Raw genomic sequence first — 23,043 nt, forward strand, 5'->3', positions numbered from 1 at the left:
AAGCAAAAAAAATCTTACAAGAAGACAGAAAAAGACAATTTAGATATAAAGGAATGCCAATCAGGGTCACACAGCACCTAGCAATTTCCACTCTGAACGACCATAAGGCTTAGAATATGATTTTCAGAAAGGCAAGAGAGCTGGGTCTTCAACCAAGAATCAGCTATCCATCAAAACTGACTATATACTTCCAGGGGAAAGTATGGGCATTCAACAAAATAGAAGATTTACAAGTATTTGTAAAGAAAAGACTAGAGCTCTGTGGAAAGTTTGACATCCAAACACAAAGAGCAAAAGAAACTTGAAAAGATAAATATGAAGGAAAGGGGAAAGGAGAAAAATGTTATCTCTTTCTTTTATTCAAACTCTCTTCTATAAGGACTTCATTTATATCGAATTGTATATATTAATATGTAGGGGAAATTTAATGTGTAACTCTCAAAAATAGAAGATCAGATTTAGCTACCTGATCAATAACAATAGAGATACTTGGAATAACAGAATCAGGTCTTGGAAACTACATTCTCCACCCTACTCAGTGTAACAAGATTAGGAAGGGCTGCAGCAAACTCTAGATTTAATTATTTGAGAATATGGCCTTCAAAAGACATGTGCAAAAAAAAAGAAAAGATCTCTAGGTGGTCCTAGGTCAAGCTAGAGCCACCATTGGCAAATGTGAGACACAGGAAGTGAGGTAGAGAACAGCCTCTGGAGTTCTCGGGACTTCCTGTGAGGAGGGTGAGAATTCAGTTGGAGGCTGGTGCTTGAGATTGGAGGAGCCCCGCAGACTGCTTTCCTTCAGATTGGTCATGTGAGTGATAAGGACTGATCCCTTTCCCTGACTTGGCTATCCAAGGCCTTAAGGCCCGCTTTGGCTCAGCCTGAGCCAGAGTGGCTCTGAGTTAAACTTCTTTCCTTCTCTCCCTTTTTCCTTCTCTCTCTCCCTCTCCCCCTAATACTTTCTTCCTCCTGTTGTAATTAGAACACCATAAAAATTTGGCAGCTGACTTGAGTGTTTCATTTAGGAATTACATAAGTGAATTCCTTGGCAACCTTAAATTAATATATATCAGTCTTTTAAAGTGATTTCAATATCACAGCTGTGAAAAACCAAGAAGCTTTGAAGACCTGGGTACTAATCTGACAAGTTCTGAATTTGACTATAACCAGGTCCTCATCAATAATGTAGTATTCATGAGCATATTTATTGGCAGTATCTTTCTTGCCAATGATCAACTGTGTGGAAGAGAAAAATTGAGAATGATTTTGTAGCAGCTGAGTTTGGAGCAGCTATCAAACAAGAGGTTTCTATTTGGAATGTTACCGGGAGAAACAGATGGAGGCAAAATCCAACTGCTGGATGGACCCTGGTGACCTTGTAGCCTTGTACCAGGGAAGGAAGAAGGAGATTTTTTTCTCTTCATGTGAAACATCATAAACTCACCCTGAGTGATTTCAAAGAAGAAGGAAGAAGGAAGAAGAAGAAGGAAGAAGAAGAAGAAGAAGAAGAAGAAAGAAGAAGAAGAAGAAGAAGAAGAAGAAGAAGAAGAAGAAGAAGAAGAAGAAGAAGAAGAAGAAGAAGAAGAAGAAGAAGAAGAAGAAGAAGAAGAAGAAGAAGAAGAAGAAGAAGAAGAAGAAGAAGAAGAAGAAGAAGAAGAAGAAGAAGAAGAAGAAGAAGAAGGAAGAAGAAAGAAGAGGAGGAGGAGGAGGAGGAGGAAGGGAGAAGAAGGGAGAGGGAGGAAGAAGGGGGAGAGGAAAAGATAGAAGAAATAGAATAACTGCCTGATCAGTTAGTTATCAATTACCAATCAAATATAGTGCATTATTATTATTTATTACAACTGTTTAGGATGGAAGAGATGGTGGTAGTCTCAAGTATGAACTTCATCAATTACAGTTGTTTCCAAATCCATGAACACTGCTCTGAGGACAAATTGGACAGTCTGTTTCATTGAAGAAAGTATTGAAGGAGTCATCTCCACCCCAAATGGTCTTGTTACTTGGCATTTGCCCTTCAGGCTGAATACCATGCTCCAGGCAATACAACTTCCAGCACATTGTCAATCTGGACACTAACCTGGCCAATATGGATAGAGATGCACTTATGCATGGTAGTCAAGCAGCAACTTCACTGGCAGGAGCAGGGATAACCTGATTCTCATTATAGGCCTTGACAAGTTGAGTCAAAATGAGGATTATAATAGAACCTATATAACAAAGTTGTTGTAAGGATTAAACGAGATAATACTTATAAAGTGCTTAGTACAGAGCCTGGCTCATAGTAGGTGCTTAGTAAATACTTATTTACTTCTTCACTCCCTTTCTCTGCTGATTATACTCTAATATAAACATTATCTATGAGTAGAGAAACAATATTTATCTATTTCACAGAACTTTTGATCAGAAAATCATGGGGAGTTTTTATTTACCTATTCAATTAAAATATTCATACTATACAGGACAAAGGGGAGAACCAAGAACTATGAAGATAAAAAAATAAAGTATAAGAGAGGTTTAAGATCTCCAAGAGCATAAAAACTGTTTTTGAGATAGTATAGTAAAACAGGACTGTAAAGCTGTCTCTGAGGGAATATTCAATTGAATGTTTGTTATATATACTATGTTACCAAAGTTAAAAAAAATAGAAACCACTCTGACCTGGAATAAGCAGACAGTATCTGATAACTTTGGGCAAGAGATAAACTGGGACCTGAGGATGGCTAACTTTAAAGAGAAGGAACTGAATGTAGTCAAGAACAGGGTTGTTAGAGTAAATAATCAGTGTGGCATACTTGGGAAGAGTTAAGAGATCTGCCTGACTAGAGTATAGGACTCTTGGGGAGTATTATTGGATGATAAAATTACATGGGTATTGGGTTATCTTTTAGAAGACTCTGAGAGGTACAGTGATGAATGTGTCCTTTTATGTGTTAATTGTAGGTAGTGTAAAAATGGAGACTTGAATCCAGGACTTCAATCCCCAGAAGTCATTGCTCCACTTCCCCAGAATGCTTTGTAATATCACTGAATGCTCGAGATGGGGTATTTAACCTGATTGGAAAGGCTTCTGAGCCTCTTTTTTCTTTCCTGTTTCTGCTTGCGAGCAGACGGGTCTTTCATGATGTAGGTGAGATTGTCTAGGCCTCTCTTTAGGGCTTTCTATGTACCAGGCACTGTGGTAAATGTTTGACAATTATTATCTCATTTGATCCTCATAACAACCCTTGGATGTAGGTGCTATCCCTAGTCTACGAATGAGGAAACTGAGCTAAATTGAGGCAAAGTAACTTGCCCAAATTCACACAGCTAGTGTATGAGCTTGGATTTGAAAATAAATCTTCTTGACTCCAGACCCAACACTATATCCACTGTGCCACACAGCTGTCTCCATTGTGCCTTTTTTCAACCCAATGCTTTGGAACTTCACAAGAAACTTAAAAGATTACTATATTGTTTATTATTATGTTTTTGAATTAACTAACATTCCTCACCCCAATACACTTGAAAATGATGTGTAAGTGCTATTTAGCAATATGCTAAGTAATTAAGACAATTAATGAACAACTTAACTCTAAACTTAAGCCAAACAAAAAGCATAGTTCAAAAAGCAGGTTGGTTTAGTGAAAAGTATATTGAATAATGCAATAGGAGATCCAGAATCTATTACTAACATTGTCACTAATTAACCTAGACAATTAGGTGGTGGCAGCATCTAGAGCACTGAGTTTAGGGAAGAAAGACATTAGTCGAAATCTTACCTCTTGTGGTAAAGGCATGGAGAGAGAGAGAGAACTTGTAAGCCAAGATGCAAGAAACAAGCTGGGGACCTGACCTGCCTGTCAATCAAGAAGAAGGTTCCAAACAGAATGTTCCCAGGAGTTGGCAGTTGAGCCTGACTGGAGGGGAAGAAGCTGAGAACTGATCCCAGTTAGCTTCTGTCCATGGGTGAAGGACCCTAGTAGGGCTGGCTTGGCTTTGGGCTTTCTGATCAAGGGGAACCCTCTGCTGTCTCTGAGATTTGATTGACCAAGAGTTGAGGAAAGCCAAGCTGAAGGAGAGACTTTTCTTGGTGGCTTTGTGAAAAAGAAAGATTTTAAACAGTTGTCTTCCATCCATCTCTCTGTCTCTCTGTCACAGTTTGTGACAAGACTGATTCATAACCTTCCTAAATTATCCTTGTAGTTTGGGGAAACCCTCATCCCTCTTACGTCAGTTTCCCACCCTGTTATCACAATAAACCTCTTACCTGAGAAAGAAAACTAGAGTATTTTATAGTCCACTGGGGGGGTGGGAGGAAGCCAAAAGGCTTCCAGAATGGGCAGTTAAGGGAGGGAGTGAGGAAGGAAGAGGGAGGAGGAGGTTAGGAAATATATTGATCTACTGGTCATCAGTAGGGATCAATAGGCAAATCCCAGAGTATTCCCCTTTAGCAGTATCCTGTGGAAGCATTCCCCTGTATCAGTATCTCTCAGTGTCTCTCAAAGTACTTCTATCTCCATTGCAAATAGGCAAATGTGTTCCCATAGTCATGTCAGAGTACATCAGTCACTGCAAGAGAAATAGTTCACCACAGATTACCATTTCTATTTCACTCTATCACTTATTCACTGTTATCCACAGCAATTCATCGCCTTTCAGCCTCAGCTTCCTTAGCTGAAAAAGGCATCAATGTTAGATCCTACCTCATTGGTTTGTTTTCAGGGTTAAACAGCAAATGTAGAACAATTATCAAACTTAAATGTGCTATATAAGTACTAGTTATTGTTGGTTGGTGTTTTGTTGTTTTATGTACAACCTTAGATATTTGACCACTCTGGACCTCTATTTCTTCTTTTATAAAATTGAGGGAGTTATTCCCAAAAGTTTCTTTCTACCTCTATGAAACAATAGCCTGATATTATCAACACTGGTTAAATGAGGAATAAATTGCCCAGAGAGTGAACTATAGATTTTTCTAAGATATTAGTAATCCTCGCAAGATTTATAATTGAGAAATATTGTGAATTTTAATTTAAAATATTCATTCTGGCATCTGACCAGTTTTATGTGAAGAATATGAATAATCATCAATCTTTTATTTTTCTCATCTATACAAGAAAAACTACCTAATTGTAAAGAAAACTCTAGCAAAATAAAATAAACATGTGTCAGATAGTATGATAAATACTTTACAAGTACCTGATTATATTTTAATATTTAATATTTACCAAAATGTTGGGTTTTTTAGTAGGAGGAAATGTAGAATAGAGAAAAATAAATACTTTGTTCATTAAAAAATAAAATTATGATTTAGAAAAAAAGGTTAAATTAAGAAATAGAGGGGAAAAGAAAAAGGAAGAAAAAACACTTTTTCAAAAGAAGTTTTTGGGTCAGCTGATTGGCTCAGTGAATTGAGAACAAGGCCTAGAGACAGGAGGTCCTAGGTTCAAATCTGACCTAGCTATGTGACCCTGGGCAAGTCATTTAACACCCATTGCCTAGCCCTTACTGCTCTACTGCCTGAAGGTAAGGGTTCAAAAAAATTAAAAAATTAAAAAGAAGATTAGTTTATTCTGAATTATTATTAATGTTTAACATATATATTAACAATTATAACAAATCCAAGCTCATCTTGTTCTGGTTGTTAGTACCAATAACAAAAAACCACAATATTGATTTTTTTAAAACTCTATATGTCTATGTATACATTGGATATTATATTTATTATATGACCATATATTTATACTTATCACATTATATGTAATAATTATATATAATATATAAATTTTACATACATATGTGGAGGATACTAGAACTCCTTCCAAAGCTCATCTAGTTCTAGACTAATGACACTGTGAAGACCTCTGTGAAGTAGATGGGCAAGTACTAAAATGCTCATTTCATAAATGAGAAAAGGGACATATTTAAAGAGGCAAAGAAACTTGACAAATCTGGGAAGTTGAATAACTGGGACATAGATCAGGTCCTTTGCCTTTTATTCATACTCGTTTACTGTGTCATATTTCTTTATTGAGATGATGAGGATTAATATTTCTTAATTTGCTAATGAGTTTCTATGGAGACTTAACAAAAACTCTTTGTTTCATCTGTCTGCAAAAGAAAATTGACCTTCTTTCATAATAAAACAACAAATGGATGCTTCAAATCCTGCCCTGCAAGCCCTTTCCCTTGCTTTGGACCTCCCATCCCCGTATCTTCTTCCTTCCCTACCACCTCATTTCCTCATTTCCACCTCTCCTCTCTCTCTCTCTCTCTCTCACTCTCTCTCTCTCTCTCTCTCTCTCTCTCTCTCTCTCTCTCTCTCTCTCTCTCTCTCTTTCTCTCTCTCTCTGTCTCTGTCTCTCTCTCTCTCTCTCTCTTTCTCTTTCCCTCTTTCTCTCTTTCTCTCTCTCTCACTTTCTCATAGGTATATATATATATATATATATATATATATATACATATAATATATCATACTTATACTTGGTATGTATATAATATAGTCATATATATAAGCCCATATCAAGGTGAAATAGAATAGGATTAATGGGATGGAATATAATGGGATGAGACTTGTAATGGAGAGGTTTGTAGGTGGTAAAGAGGAAAAAAGATTCAGGAAAGACAGCTGATGGTTTAAGGTTGGCTCAGAGAGATAAGAAGGGGTTTTGATTAGTTTCCCCCTTTAGCCTTCCCTCCTCAGCTAGAGCCTAAAAGATTTCTTCTCAGAAAGATTTCTCCCCCCCTCACCCAACCTATCTTGCTCACACTTGAATCACTTGGGAAAGGATAACAACTTTAATATAAATTAAGTCAACTAGGGTAACACAAAGAAAATGGCTGGCAGGAAAAGAATGGGAAAGGAAAATGGGGAAGGGTATCCCTTCTCTAAGTACCCCTTTCCCTTCCTCCTCGAGTTTGGGGGAATTCAGGCCTTGGCAGCCTGAGCCCCCTGAGAGATAGTCAGGTTGACTGAGCCTGGGTTTGGCCCCCTGGCCACAGTTCAGACCCAGGGCACCAGAAACTGTGAGATAAAGTTTTGACAAAGGCAAAGGTTCAAAATGTCTTCTTCAGATGTTCCTTCAGTCTGGGAATTAGGGAGGAGAATGTCCAGTCACTAGTCACCAGGAGAGAAAAGAGATGGATATATCCCAGGAGAAAGGCTTGGTCAGACCTCTCTTCCTAGCTTCACAAGACTGAGAGACCATCCAACTGAAATCCCAGCCAGAATCTTCTGGTTTCTCTCAACATTCCAGACCTCCTACAGCCCCTCCCCTGGTAGAGGTGAGCAGATCCACAAACTCTTCAGCTTGACACTTTTCCTATGCGCATACCCTCTGTCACAAACTAGACCTATGATTTCATTTTTATAGGAAATTCAGGATGAGGAAATGTCCTTAATTGATGTAAATCTCCACCTTCTAGACAGCCTTTAGATTTCCCTGGAAATTTGCTTGGAGCCACTGAAAGATTAATTTATTTGCCACTGTGTCAGTGGTTAAATTTGAACCTGTCACATTGCCTATAGCTATCAATCTAGGTATCTGTTTATCTATCTGTTTGTCAGTCTATCTGTCACTCTAAAGTCTCAAAAAGATTAGCCTTACTGAACAATTGGGAGAAAACGTAATCAGATAAGCAAGGAATACCAATAATAACAAATATTGCATAGCCTATCAAAAACTACCAACATTTTGTTGTTTTTTTTAACTTTACCTTTTAAAAGTGGTTGGGGGCAGGGGCAGGATGGAATAAGCATTTATATAATACTTACTAATAGCCAGTCACTGTGCTAAACTCTTTACTAACATTATCCCGCTTGATCTTCACAACAATACTGCAACAGAGGTACTGTCATTATTCCCATTTTACATTGAGGAAACCAAGGCAAATAGAGGTTAAGTGACTTTCTCAGAGAAATAGCTAGTAAGTCTCAGGATTCCAATATATGTGAGTCTTTCTGGCTCTAGTCCCTGTACTTTATGCAGTGTGTTACCTAGTTATCCTTACTATGCCATCTTCTTGTCCCTAATGGGAAAGGAAAAGTTCTCTAACACTTGCTTTGTCAGAACCAGTGGAATTTAGTATAAGTGTTCATTACTGTCTTTAGGAATAATGTCACAGAATCTAGTAAATAATGAGAAATAAAAAAAAATATGTTACAAAGTCAATAACTTAAATAGCTAAGTCCCAAAGGTTCAAGAATTTTAAGCTATGCAATAAATTGTTTTTGGCCTTCATTTTGAAAAAAGCCCAATGACATCATGAGGGTTATATCTTGACTTGCGTTTGAATTGCATTTGTGAGGCAGAATTGCCCAACGTTGGCATCCTTGTTCTCCTCTCCAGTCATTCAAGTCAAAAGGTAAGGCAAAAGTCAGGAAAACTGTCAGTGGCTCAGGATGGAGTTGTTAGTTTCTGATCAGGCTCTTAGTACTCTATGGAACTTGTGTCAGATACCTTCTTTTTGCATCAGATACCTTTTTGTTGGTAGAACAAATTGTTCTCAACTACCCATATCATCAGGGTTTCACATACTTGGGACAGACATTCCCCCTAAGACACCAATAGGTTTGATGTCTATTGATTATCCTCTACTTTGTTTAGCCTGTTTGCCAAGATAGTATTATCAATGTGCATACTACAGTTTCTTGTAGTCACAAAGTGACTTTGGTGAAAGGTGGACAGAAAAGGTAGAAAAGCAGCCATGAAGAGAGTTTGGCAAGATCTCACACCAGAAGTGGTAGTTCTCACTGAACACCCCATGTGCCCCTATATAAAATGTATAAATGTATACAGAATATTTTGTGAAAACCATGGCTTTGAAAACTATGAAACAATCATCTTAACTAGCCATAAATAATGCCTTATTTGAGAATTTAATTTTCATTCAAATGATGAATTGAGAAGCTTAGAGAATAATTCATTAGACTAAATGAAATTATTTCTAAAGAAGCCAAGATTATTAATTAAATATCTTAGAACTAGTTTAGAGGGGCTGAAAATTATAATAATGAATAGACTTTGTACAATGGAAATATATATGCTAGCTATAAAAGAAAAAAAAAGTTTTATTATTGAACTCAATGAAAAATGTTTTTAGATATACTTTGCAAACAAATAACAAATTTGTATAATATCAAAAGAAGTCTTTAATTTCCTTTTCTATTCAGGCTATATCTATAACCAAACTTCATTTATAAGAGCAGGTTTTGTGTGCTCAGAGGAATTTTCCATGAACTTAATGCAATATCTCTCAAGCTCATTTCTAAAGCAGAATTATAAATCACCTTCTAACTTTGATCCTGATCTTTAATGAAAGTCATTATCTTCATTCCCTAAATCCATTGACCTTCCAAACTTCTCTTTTTCTCTATTTCTTTTGAAAGTATAATTGTTCATGTAGTCACTCAGGATCACAACGTTGGTGTCATCCAAGACTTTTCATTCTCCTTTACCTCTCTTTCCTTATGAGTTACCACAACTGATCAATTTTACCTTCACACACACCATTGCTCCCTGCTATCACCTTCTCTCTACTCACAGACAATCCTGTTTCCAATCCTCATCACTTCCCTGATGATGGAACTAGAATGGAACACTGACTTCTAAATTGAGTTCTTTGTTTCTTCTCTTTACTCTCTAATTCATTTTCCATACACCCAAAATAATAAATAAATAAAATGCTAGTGCAAATTATGCATCATATGTGCATTTATTATTGTATCTGCCAATAGACTGTAGACTCCTTGAAGGTAGAGACTCTGGGGTTTATTTGTTTGTTTTGTCTTCTTATCTGTGTTGCATATATTAGATGCTAAATAAATGAGTGCTGTTAAAATTATCACTTTTAAATCAACTGAATCCTTGACCATTGCTTATTTGATTGTAAAGGTGTTCCTGAGACACCCTAAAAAAATAAAAAAAACATTTATTTTGAAGAAATCAAAAGTATAAGACAAGGTTGAGGAAGGAAAAAAAAATTCTTACCTTGGCAGAGTGGAGTGAGAGAATCCCACTGATACAAGCCATTTGGGTTGCGTCTGCAAGTTGCATTACTGTGGCCAATCATTCTATGTCCAGGCTTACAAAAATAATGTACCCGACTTCCAACTGGTCCCCTGGTCCTGTTCACAATTCCTCCATTCTTCAGGGTCTGAGTCAAACTGCAATATGGAGCTATAGGAATGAGAGAGAGAAAGGAGGGGGAAGATGGGGTGGAAGGACAGAGAGGGAGGAGTATTTGAGTATGTTGAAACATCACTTCAGAAATAAAGTGGGGATAAATTGCCTATAATGTGTAAGTAATGTCAAACAGTGTATACAAGTTAAAAATATTTGCCAGGAGGAACATCTAAAACAATCCTGGTAAAAGGGAACAAAGATTAAATCAATATGTTGATTTAACAACTTGGATAAACTGGGGCAGGAAAAGAGTTGCATTATTTAAGAGTGGAAATCTGATTAATATTTTTATCTGAAATGGGAAGAAAAAAATTAAATTGAATTTTCAATTTCTTCCAAGGACAACTATTCAGTTTTTTTAGGTCATCAATGAAGGGAATATAAATTTTATGATATTGCTTGAGATAGCTTATTTGAAATTTTATTTGAACCAGGTAAACCCAACATAAATTGGGTTCTTAATTTTTTTTAAATATCCAAATGGCAAAATTTGCAAAGAATTTTGGCATTTAAGCCAATTAATGAGTTCATCTGTTGGGAGTATTTTGTCATTTTTATCCCAAAGTGCAAAAATCTGAGAATTTAATATTTGATGATTAGAGAAAGGACTTCTGTCCAGCATGTACAATTAAAAATGAACAAGTCAAAGAAATAAGCCTTTTTAGAAAGAAAAAATATTATTATAGTCTGTTATTTTCATTGTAGAAAGGTTTTGATGATATGGATAAGTTATCCAAAATAATTTATTAGAATGGAGATTATATTAAAATATATATTTTGAATAGCAATTTACCTTTTTAAATTAACCTCTAAAAACACAGGTTGAACACCACAATTTTATTTTAACTTTCAAGATTTATGTTCAAGAACCTATACACAAAATATTTAGAGATAGATAATTTTGAAAGATGCAGTGCTAATTCCTTTTGAAACAAACATTTCATAATCTATAGAAATTCCTTTGGCTTATATTTTAAACAAAATCTCCCAAAATCTCCATAAATATATGCTTAATGTAAAAATTCTTTCTTGGTAAAAATAGGCTTTTCAGTTTATTTCATAACTGACTGCATAAAATAATAAATTATATTAAATTAAAAAATAACAGTTTCCATGTTCATATTGCTGTCTTTAACTTACAAAGTAATCTAAATGCTGATCCACAGAAAAACCTTATAAAGTTGTTAATACAGGTATTGTGATCTCTGTTTTACAGATAAAGATAGTAAATATTAGATAGGTGGAGTGTTTTGTCCCATATAAGTTTAATTACTCTTTAAGTGGCAGAGAAGGACTAAAATCCACACCTTTGGGCTCCAATCCAGTGCTCTCTAAACCATCACACCATCTTATTTTCCAATATAAATGCTCTGTTATTCAGTAGCAATATGGATGCTCCTATGAGCAGGATTCTCTTAGATTCTATTATTATGTGGAGCTACAGTTTAAATCATCAATGCAGTCTTCCAAAATAAAATATATTTTATTTAAAGGGACATGTTTAAAGCAAGGCCAACAAGAATAGAGATAGACAATTAACTTGAATATAATTTCAGACTGCTCAGGAACAATAGTGCATCACAAAACATCCATGTCATCACAGATGGCATGGCATGGAAGAAAAACACTCCCAACCTAGAATCAGAAGATATGAGCTCCAGAGCAATTATGAGAATATGGAAAAGTTACAAGCTCTCTTGTGCCTTCTTTCTGCCATTTTCCTGGCATCCACTTCTTCACAGAACTGTTGTAAAGAGAATTCTTCATCAACTAATCACTGAGCATTTATTAAGACCCCACTATGAGTCAAATACTGTGCTGTGTCTACAAACAGAGAGAAAGAAAATCCCTGCAGCAAAGAACAATAGCTTTTAACCACTGGTGGTTAATTCCTTTATTGTTTCCTCCCCCTACTAAACAGAAACTATTCACTCTATCTATTTCCTTTATCCATGAACCTAAGTATTAGGTTTGAAATTATTCTGAAACATTCAGGAATGCAGAATCTGCCACATTCTTGAATCATAGGGTCAGTTTAAATAACAAGTGCAGAAACCAAATTAAATCAGATATTAAAATCTAAGAAAATGTTTTTGTTTGTCTTGATCAGAAAGAATTAATCATGGTTAAATAGCTCTTCCTTTCTTATTGATACCTGATCACAGAATTCATATTGAAAAATAGAAGGATCCAGATTTTAATATTTTAGGTAATAATTAATTAGAGATGTATGTGGCAGGGATAGGAGAGCTCATTAAACAGTTAGAGTCAGATGTGATGTTCTTATTGGAAAAGTATTTATTTTTAATTTTCCCACAACTAATGAAGGAATTGCTTTCTCCAGTGCAGTAATTTTTTTTTTAATTTCTCTTTCTACTACCACCATCACCACCCTTCCTCTCACCATAGATCAGTGTTGTCTGTTCTTTCTCCATGAAATACCTCAGATTCCTAGAATCATGAATTTTATATTGGGAGTATTCTTAGCATTTCATGGACTTTAACTTCTCAACAGATAGATGAGAAAATTGAGGTGACATACAGGTCATAAAATGGTAGGAGAAGAAAGGAGAGCTAGGAGATCAAAGGCCACCTAGTCCAAATCCTTCAATTTGCAATAAAGGAACTGAGGCCCAGAGCAGTTAAGTAACTTACCTAATATAATACAAGCAGTAAGTATTAGATATAGAATTTGAACCCAGTTTCCCCAAATACAGATCTGCTATTTTTCTGCTATGCAGTGTGAACTTTAGATTACTCCACCCCACTTAGTCTAACAAAATCAGGAATGTCTACACCCATACTTAAGGATTAAGTATTTAGTAGGATGGCTTATAAGAGATATGTGCTAACAAATGACAAATCAGAAACAACTGACAGACCTCTGGGCCATCCTAAGTCAAGCCTAAGATATCATTGGTACATGTGAGATGCAGGAAAGTGATGTAAAACTGTCTATGTATTCTGTGTCACTTCCTCTCTCTGGCCTCTTTGATGGCAGAGAGGTGGCTGGTGACAGCTTGCTGAGTGTGTTGGCATCTTGGCATGGTGGCTGCTATTATCTGGGTTTGGCATTGAGTTTTCCTTGATACCATACTGGAGGAAGCCTAGTAACCTAGTTCGGTGAGGATCTTCTCTGAGATCTCTCAGAGTTTAGGCTCATTTTTCTCTCCTTTATCTTCCAAACACTATCCTCTTACAGAAAGCCTCTAATCTTCAAGGACCTCATGGCAGAGGACTTTGAACTGACCTGGCACAAGCCAGGCAGGAGAAATCCTATACTTTTCACTCTTTCTTCTCTTTTTTTTCCCCAAGAAATCCTATACTTTTCCCTCTCTCTTCTCCTTGATTTCTTCCTTATATATTGATTAAACCACCATATATTTCCAAACTGACTTCGATATTTTATTTGGAATATCCCCTGGTGACCAAAAATCAAATTTAGATTAGGTCACAACCCTAAATTATCATTACAGCAGCCATCTTAATAACTTCCCCAAGATCACAAAGTCACTAAGTGGAAAAGCCACATAATTTTGCCTCTTCTTCCTTTCTATTTCCACAATTACCAGTTTAGTTTGAATCTTCATAAGTTCTTATTTGGAATCATAGATTTACATCAGAAAGGAGGCTTAGAAATTGTTTAGGACAACACTATTATTTTATAGGTGAGGAAAGACACTTGGAGAGCTTGAGTAACTTATTTAATGTCTTATAATTAGTAAAGAGCAGAAATGAGATTTGAATTGAGGTCTTCTGACTTAAAATGTAAGTTCTTTATGAGATAATTCTTTAAAATGTTCTAAGTGACTGGCTTTTTGAACTACAGTCCTACTCTACTCCAATACATTCTAAATGCAACTCCTTGTATAGTCTTTTGCATATATAGTATTATAACTTTGATTGTGAAACTATGCTTATTTCCTTCTGTCTCAAATCAACTCTTCATTTTAGTATTCTCTTTTCTTCAGTATAATCTAACTTCATATTTTATTACATTCCCATACAGAACTTGAAAAATAAAATCTTTAGTTAATGAATGTAACTTTTTTCTAACTTGTAAACTAGGTTGTAAATTATTTGTGCCAAATTCTTTAGGAATAAAAGTGTTTTGTAAGTCAGGGTGGAAAAATAAAAAGCCAGCTGGATTCAAAGTCAGGAGACCTACTTTTGAATTTTGGTTTTGAAATTTATAAGTTCTTTGACTATAAGAAATTGCTTCTTTGAGCCTTGACTTCCTCATCTGTAGAATGTTAAAAATATATCTGTTAGTACTTCAATCAATTAAATAACAGTCATAAGTTAAATTCTTATGTGTCAGACAGTATGATAGTCATTCAGGATTCAAGTAAACTAGTGAAACAAATTCTAATGGGCATAAACAACATTCATATACATTGGTGTACTTGAGAGACATACAGAATAGATGGTTAAACTGCCCATAAAAAGGTTTGGCAGTCCTCATGCCAGAGATACTTGTACTTCCTAAACATACAGATCAGCAGGATTATTGTTGCCTAAAACTCTAGTAGAGTCTTTCAAACTTGTTTTGGTCTGGTCAGATAAAGTCAAATATATTGTACACTAAGCCTGATATGATGTCATCTTGGTTATCTTTGAGTATGAAAGATAACAACCAACCAATAAGAAATGGAAAGTAATTTAGAAGGGAAGGTACTAAGGAGATCTGAAAAGGCCATCTGAGTAGATGGCAAATGAATTGACTTTTAAAGCAAAGTGGAGATTTCAAGAGGTAGAAGTGAGAAAGGAGATAATTCCAGTGTGGGAAGCAAAAAGTACAGAAGCACAGATTGGAGATGGAATATTGTTTGGTAAATATGGCAAGTAGGATGTTGTTATTGGACTAGAGAATACATAGAAGATAGTATTACATAAGATGGTTGTTAAGATAGGAAGAGGAATGATGTGAAGAGCTTTAAATGCCAAACATGAAAGTTTGTAGTTGATTCCCAAGATGGAATGCTATGGGAATCTGATGTGGTCAAACTTGATCTTTAGGAAAATCCCTTTTACAGGTTTGTGGAAGATGGATTAGAATGAGGAGAGATTTGAAGCATAAAGATCAATTATGGTGTTATTGCAATAGTTCATGTAAGAGATGCTGAGGTTTCTGAAATAGGAGTTAATAATAGCTCTATGAATGGGGAGAATTATATGCATCTTAGCAATGTAAAAAAAAAAGGCAAGACTGGGCAACTGATTATATAGGTGGAATGAGTTGCAAGTGAGAAGTCAAGGATGACAAGGAAGTTGCAAAGACTATTGACATGAAGGATGGTAGTATTCCCAACATCTATAGAAATTTTAAGAAGAGGAGTGCATTTGGGCAGAAAGATAATTTGTTTTTAAAATGTTCAGTTTGTGAAGTCTACAGAATATTTTTTTAAAATTTTAACAGGAAGCTGGTGATGTGAGATGGAAACTGAAGTGAAAAATAATATGTCTGTATATATATACATATATATGAAACATTCAACTAGAGGCAGTAATTGGATCAATTAGAGCTAAAGAAATCACTGCGAATTGTTGAGAGAAAAGAGAAAATAGCCCAGAAGAGGAACTTAAGGTATATTTACAGAGAGTGTGCATGGATGAAGATCCAGCAAAGGAGACATGGAAAAGTAATTAATATTAATAATATTAATAAATAATAATATTTAATATTTATAAAGCACTTAAAAGATTTCAAAACATTTTACACAGATTATTTCATTTGAGGATAGGTAAGTTGGAGGTCAATCAAAAGAGAGTAGTATCATGGAAGTATGTGAAAGAGACAATATCCAGGTAGAGAAGATAGTCAACAGTATCAAATCTTCCAATAAGGTCAAGAAGGGTGAAAATTAAAAAGAAGATATTGGATTTGGCAATTAAGAAGTCACTGATAATTTTGGAGAGAATGGATTCAGTTTATTGATAGGATCATATCAAAGAGGTTTTTCTGGGAAGGTGAGAGAGGGGGCAGGGATTTAGTGCAAATGACTTTGTTCAAGAGATCCACTAAGGAAAGGAGGAGTAATAAAGGATAATAATTAGTGAGTATGGGAGGAGAAATAATGGCTTATTAAATAAAGACAAGAAGATTTGCTTCTGGTTTTTTAGGTAGCAAGAAAGAACTGATTAAATGAAGACACTGAAGATCAAGAGAAATTGAAGATGATAATAGCAACTTAATAGCAAAAGTTTGCTATGAGGAAAGCACTTTTATGCACTTGAAATGTTCTAGAAATATGAGCTCTTATTGTTTCTACTCCCTAATGGGATGAAGTATTGGTGGGGTTTTTTAAAAATTCATTCACAGAATCGAATGCAAAACTCCACACTCAGAATTATTAAACTTAAAGATAGGACAGATTTAGAAATAAGATAAATGAATTTAGAGCCAGAAAGGGCTTTGTAAATTATCTAGTCCAATGCTTTCATTTTGGAAAAAAGAAAATAACTTATATGACTAAGGGTTCATAGCTGTAAAATCACAGATTTAGAGTTCAAGGAGACCTCTTTAATATTTACTACTTATATGACTTTGGGCAAGTGAATTTACCCCTCTAAGTTGCAACATGAGGAGATTAGACTAGAAGAGATAAAAAGGTTTCTTTTAGCTCCAAATCTATGATCTATTTCAATGTACTGATTTTATAGATAAGGAACTGAGTGTCTAAAAAGTTCTAAGTAACCTTCCCAAAGTCAGAGATGTAGTAACAGACTCAAAATTTGAAGTCTGCTTCTCTGAGTCCAGACCCAGCACTCTTCCACTTAACAATACTGCCATATATCAGAGCCACAATTTCAAAACAGATCCTCTGATTCCATACTGACCATCAACCAGCATTTTACAAGACCACATTTATATCCAAAATAGAATAAAACATGTTATATTAGAAATGATTTAATATATAAAATCAACAATTCACCAAATATTACTACAAGTTCAGGTACTATTTCAGGCATTGGTACAGCAAAGGTATGATACAATAGCAGCATTCTATAGCAACATTGGCGAAGTATTGGTACAAATTTCCAGTTGGCACTTGGGGAGCTGCTCTGTTCCCACTATTCCCAGTACCAGAGAATATTTTTGCATGCCCTGCTCCTCTGTCCAGCAGCCCAAAGTGAGCACTTCCTCTCTCTTCCCTCTGTGGTAATGTGGGACACTCACTTGGAGCTTGAAGTTGCAGTTTGGGCATGCAAACTTGAAAACTTTCACCAGTGGTGTTCTATATAGTATGGCAGGGAAAAGAATGCATCATTTTCACACCAAAGTAATTTTCAATAGTACATGGCATTTTTATAATAGCTTCATTTTTTCTACTTTTGAGTAGAAATGAAGGGATCCCTAAATAAAGAAATGCAACCAGTTGAGGGTGAATAGTTAGGGGGCAGTAGAAACATGCAGAGGCAAAGAAAGAAGCTCAACCAGACAGAGCTGATGAATGTTAGAGGCAGAGAAAATAGAGACCTAGAACTTAGAAGCATCTAGACTCAAAGAAAATAGAGAGATAGAAGTTAGTGACAAAGAAAGGTAGAGAACTTAAGAGGTTTGGTTCATTTAACATATGTACTTATTGATTTTTTTCAGAAATTTTTGGAAATAGGCATGTGAACATTATGCTAGGGCAACTATACTAGCTAACATTTATGCATTTATGGAGCAGTTATAAAGCACTCTATACATATTCTACTGGTTTTGCTGTCCATTTTGACAGAAACAGAATTGATATGTATAGATTTTTTTTTAAATAACAGATTTTTACAATAAATATTTCCCTGTTGAAAATAATACAAATCTGTGTTAGACTGAAGCATATCATCCTTAACTGGAAATAGAAAAAGTAAAACAGTCTAGCCTTCTTTAAGTAGATTATTACTTAATATGGGGAAAATTCCCCTAAAGTAATAAAAGGTAAGGAAAATCACAGAATGACAGAACTAGAGAGGAATTTAGGAAGTAGAGCACAGATAGAGTAGTAGATAGAATATTTGAATTGGAGTTAGGAAGATTTGAATTTGAATCCTGTCATAGACAATTATGTGATCATGAGCAAAGTTTTAAATATGTATGTACATATGCTTGCATATATATACACATGTATGTACACATACATTTTCACATATATTCCTATGCATGCACACCCATAAATATGTGTAAATGTGTGCATACAATTATAAAGAAAACTAATTGTATTAACTTATGTTTAGCAATACAAAATTTTGTGTGTACAAACATTTTTCATGAAGGTTTGGGGATAGACTATAATAATAAAAATAGAAGTGAAGGACCTCTTATTAAAAACTTCTCTAAGTCTAAAGGAATGACCAATCTCCTTATAATTTAATTTTATTCAGAAAATATTAACTTTTACATTCTGTTCAAAGACTTAGAATGACCCCCCCCCAAAAAAAAATTGTTCTTTGTTGTCTAGGACCATGTTGGCAAACCAATGGCATGCAGGCTGAAGGGGGCTGCTTTCTTCTCCCTTTCTATACCCACCTGAGGACATTTATCACATGACCATCCCCTCTGCCCAGCAGCCCAATGGTAGTGCTTCCTCCCTCCCCTGTCTGAGCTAAGGGGTAGGCTCATATGTGTCATAAAGATGTCATTTGGACACTTGTTTTCTAAAAGCTTTGCCATCACTAGTCTAGACTTTATAGCATAAAAATAAGTTTGAAAAATAAGTACTTAAAATTTAGAAAATGATTCAGTTCACAAAGGAAATCAAAGAGGGGCTCAAAGAAAAAGAAATCACTTTCAGCTAAAAAGATCAAGGAGAACTGGATGAAAATTTTGAGTCTGGAGTTAGTCTGTAGGACAAGGGTTACAATAATTAGAAATAGGGCAAAAAGTTCATTACAGACTTGAGGTGGAGGGGGAATACACAATTGTATGGAGGAGAAAAAGGCAAGATTATATAGAAAATAATTGAGAAATATGCAAGTGTGACTGCTGCATAGTACTTGAAGACAAATAGCATGAAGTAAGGATGGAAACAGGGTTACAAATTGTGGTGGTCATTGAATTCTAGAGTAGTTCAGGACTTATTTTATTCAGTATGTTTGGGAAGCTACTAAAACATTACTCATTTTGTTGGCTTGTCTTCCTTTAAGCAAGATAGTCTGGTAGATTCGGTCCAAGTATTAAAAAATCATATTAAATATGTAAGTCTGTAGAATGACCTATTTTTTTCACCCCAAAGTCATAATGGGGAGCAGAAACCATGAAAATCCGCAGTATGTATCAGATATACATGGATTTTCTGATGGATCTTGCATGGGATATTTCAAATCATCTTTGGAAGGCAAACCCCAGAAAGTTTCCTCCAAGAGAAGATAGAAAATTTTACAATATCTTAAAGGGACTTCAGTTCTTTGAGTAAATACTGTATCATCTCAATTTCATCTTTTTTTTCCAACACCTTGTATCATGAGTTTATAGCTAGAATTCTCTGAAGTAGCTCAGGACTATAAATGAGGTATACTTGCCTAATTTACTAAAATAAATAAAAATAAAAATTATATTCAGTTATCTCATGTGTCTTAAAAATCCTCAAATATTGTTGGAAAGATTAATTTTTTTCTTAGTTCTGGTATAGCAAATGGTCAGAAAATTTGGTCTTAATTCTTGGCTCTGATATCCTGGGTGACTGGATAAATTACCCATTATTTCTGAATCTCAAATTCTTCATCAATTATATAAGAGAGACAAGATGATCTCTAAGGTCAATCTGAATCTGAGCTCAAACATTTAGTAATTCTGTGAAAAGCTTAATTTAAATTAATTTTACTACAAACTTACAATATTCATCTTTTCTTGGAAGAATTAAGATGAATATTATACAGGCATACTTCACTTTATTGTAATTCCTTTGGTTGTGTTTCACAAATATTGCAATCTTTTTTTTAATAAATTAAATGTTTGTGGCAACCCTGTGTCAAGCAAGTATGCTGGTGCCATGTTTCCAAAAGCATGTGCTCACATCATATCTTTGTATTACACTTCGGTAATCTCAAATTTCAAATTCTTCATTATTATTATGTTATGGTGATCTATGTTCAGTGATCTTTGATGCAAATATTGTAATTATTTTGGGGTACCATGAACACTGCCCACATAAACAGTGAGTTTAATGGATAAATGTTGTAAGTGTTCTAATTGTTCCACTGACTGGCCATTTCCAATCTCTCTCCCTCTCCTCAGGGCTCTCTATTCCTTGACACAACAATATTGAAATCAGGACAAGTAATAAGGCTGCTATAGCCAATAAGTGATTAGGTAGCATTATTTCTATAGAGACTCATATATTTTAAGTGTATAGTATATGAATGTAATATCTATTTATATATATACCCATGTGATCAGGACAGAGTGGTATAGAATATTATATATAGTGAATAATAATTTAGGATATATATTCTAAATATTTTATTATATATGCATATTTATGCAAGCAAACGGTACTGTGTAGAAAAAGAGCTCCCCCTGAAGCCAGAAAGACTCAGTTTCAGTCCCCACCTCTGACACATAGTGGTTGTATGCTTCTTCCTAGTCACTCTCAGTATTCCAGGCACCTCTCTAAGACTACATTAGAGAGAAGATATCAATTTGCATTAGGAGAGAAAGTCTCCTCACTCAGGAACTAAACCTATGTATAAAATCACAAATTTAGCCCTATTTCTAGCCAATGGAATGGAATAAGTATTTCTTAAGTGCCTATTATGTGCCAGAGACTGTGCTAAGTACTTTTTACAAATATTATTTCATTTTGCTTTTATGCATATGGATATGAAAGTATATACATATATGCATGTATATATGCATACATGTAAAAATAGAAATAGCATTTAAATACCAAGTATTAATATTTATATACCCAAATACATACAACTATTTCTCCACATACAATTCCTAAACACATATTTTACCATTGCCTAAATCTCATCTTAATGGATTTATAATGAAGGGAAATTTGCCCAAAGAGTTACTCTGGTAAACTGGATGACTGGCCATTTTGAAGGGGGAAGGAAAGGTTGGGAAAAATTCATTAAGTTTACTTAGAAGAAAACCTGCTGATTTCATAACAATGGTCAGGGCATCAATAGCCTTTTCAAAAACCTGGTGTTTTTCCTTTTCATGTCCTGGGCCACCCACAGAAAAACTCAAACCTTATTATTGACAGAGGCTAATGCATTCAGTTCTCCCTTGCTAATGTGGACTGTCTTTAATTTTAGGTGAAGCAAGCTTTGCCAACAAGTTAAAGAAACCTACCCTTACAAGACCCAATGTCCTCTCAAGAAGAGAAGTGTGACCTAAAAGGGAGGTTTTTTGAGAGAAGTTTCCAGAATCATACATTATTGCTAAGGCTTTAAATCTTGCTGCTGTGCCTTAAATATCAAAATATGCCCTTTTTCCCTAGTAGGGAGAACAGCTTTCCTAGATAACACAATTGTTTTGGATATGGGTCAGATCTCGTTGACAGCAACACACAGGGGAATAATCTGTCACGAATGTATTGACTGTGCTAATTAACATGTACGACAACAGACAAAGGATGGATGAAGTGATTCCCAGTCTGCATAGCAATAGCTTACTCTTTTTTTGTTTCATACTACTGAATGCTCTTAGGGGTTAAAGAGCTATATTTTTAGGAGGGGAAACGAAGGAGATGAACTTTGTATCTGTACAAGTAAAAAAATACAAGGGTAAAATAATGCTCAAATATTTGCATACAAAAAAGAAAAAACAAATAGATGTGATTTGTAAATAACACATCAGCAGTATTAGCTCTTAGAGCAGGGGCCGATCTCAAACTTTTTACACAGGTGTCCAGTTCACTTTCCCTCAGACCATTGGAGGGCCGGACTATAAAAAAAAAAAAATGAACCAATCTGTATACCAGTGTCTGGGATAGCAGAGGCTGCAGGGCTGGCTGTGATGGGCCTGTCACGCCTTGCACAGCCCCATCACTGCCACCACTATACCGAGCAGCAGTATACACAGTGCGGAATCCCCTCCCCCAGATCGCCCCTCACCATGCTAATGTCTTCCATTGTGCAGCCACATAATCCTTTGCATGGGTTCTCTATCAGTTACTCTCAGAACAAGGAGCCACACAAAGGATCATGTCACCGGAAGTAGTACTGTAGGTGAGCAATGCCACACTTTGCTGCCCTGCCACATACAATGCTCCGTGACCAGCAATGAAAGAGGTTCCTCTTCCAGAAGTACAGTGGGGGTCATATAAATGGCAACAAGGGGCTGCATGTGGCCATAGTTTGGGGACCCCTGTAGAGAATGAATGACAAAATAATGCCTAATCTCTAATCATAGCAAGAAGTAGAAGAAAGAGTTTTTACTTGGAATGAAGAGATCTGAGATAAATTCTGAGTCTGTAACCATGAGCAAGTTATTTAACCTTTTTGATTCTTACTTTCTTCAGTAAAATGTCACGAAAATATCAATAATAAGAGCTGATATTAACATAGAACTTTAGTACATTATTTTATTTGGTCATTATGAAAATCCTTAGAGATATAAATTAGTCCCATTTTAGTGATAAAGATAATAATTTGAAGAGGTTAAGTGACTACCTTTGTGAGGGAATTTGGTGGCTCAGAAAATATAGCATCAGACAGGCAGATGGCACAGATAGAGGGCTGGGTCTGCTGAGTTAGGAAGATAACTATTTCTGAGTTGAAATTCAACCATGTAAACTATCTGTGTGAGCCTGGATAGATAACTTCACCGTCTCTCAGTTTCTGTAAACTGATGTGGATAAGGAAATGGCAAACCACTCCAATATATTTGGCAGGAAAACCGCAAAAGGAGTCATGAAAAGTTATACAAAAAAAACAACTAATA

General features: G+C 35.4%; 1 protein-coding gene across 2 annotated transcripts in view; it reads right to left on the bottom strand.

The window, feature by feature from the left end:
• Positions 1–23,043, bottom strand: part of CSMD1 (CUB and Sushi multiple domains 1) — a 2,624,761-nt gene that overhangs the window by 241,097 nt on the left and 2,360,621 nt on the right. For both annotated transcript variants that reach the window (XM_056823354.1, XM_007476228.3), the window contains exon 49: positions 9,969–10,157. In XM_056823354.1, coding sequence (XP_056679332.1) covers positions 9,969–10,157 — 189 coding nt within the window. The remainder of the gene's footprint in view (positions 1–9,968; positions 10,158–23,043) is intronic.

This window comes from Monodelphis domestica, chromosome 1 (genome assembly GCF_027887165.1).
Source record: "Monodelphis domestica isolate mMonDom1 chromosome 1, mMonDom1.pri, whole genome shotgun sequence".
Taxonomy (NCBI): Eukaryota; Metazoa; Chordata; class Mammalia; order Didelphimorphia; family Didelphidae; genus Monodelphis; species Monodelphis domestica.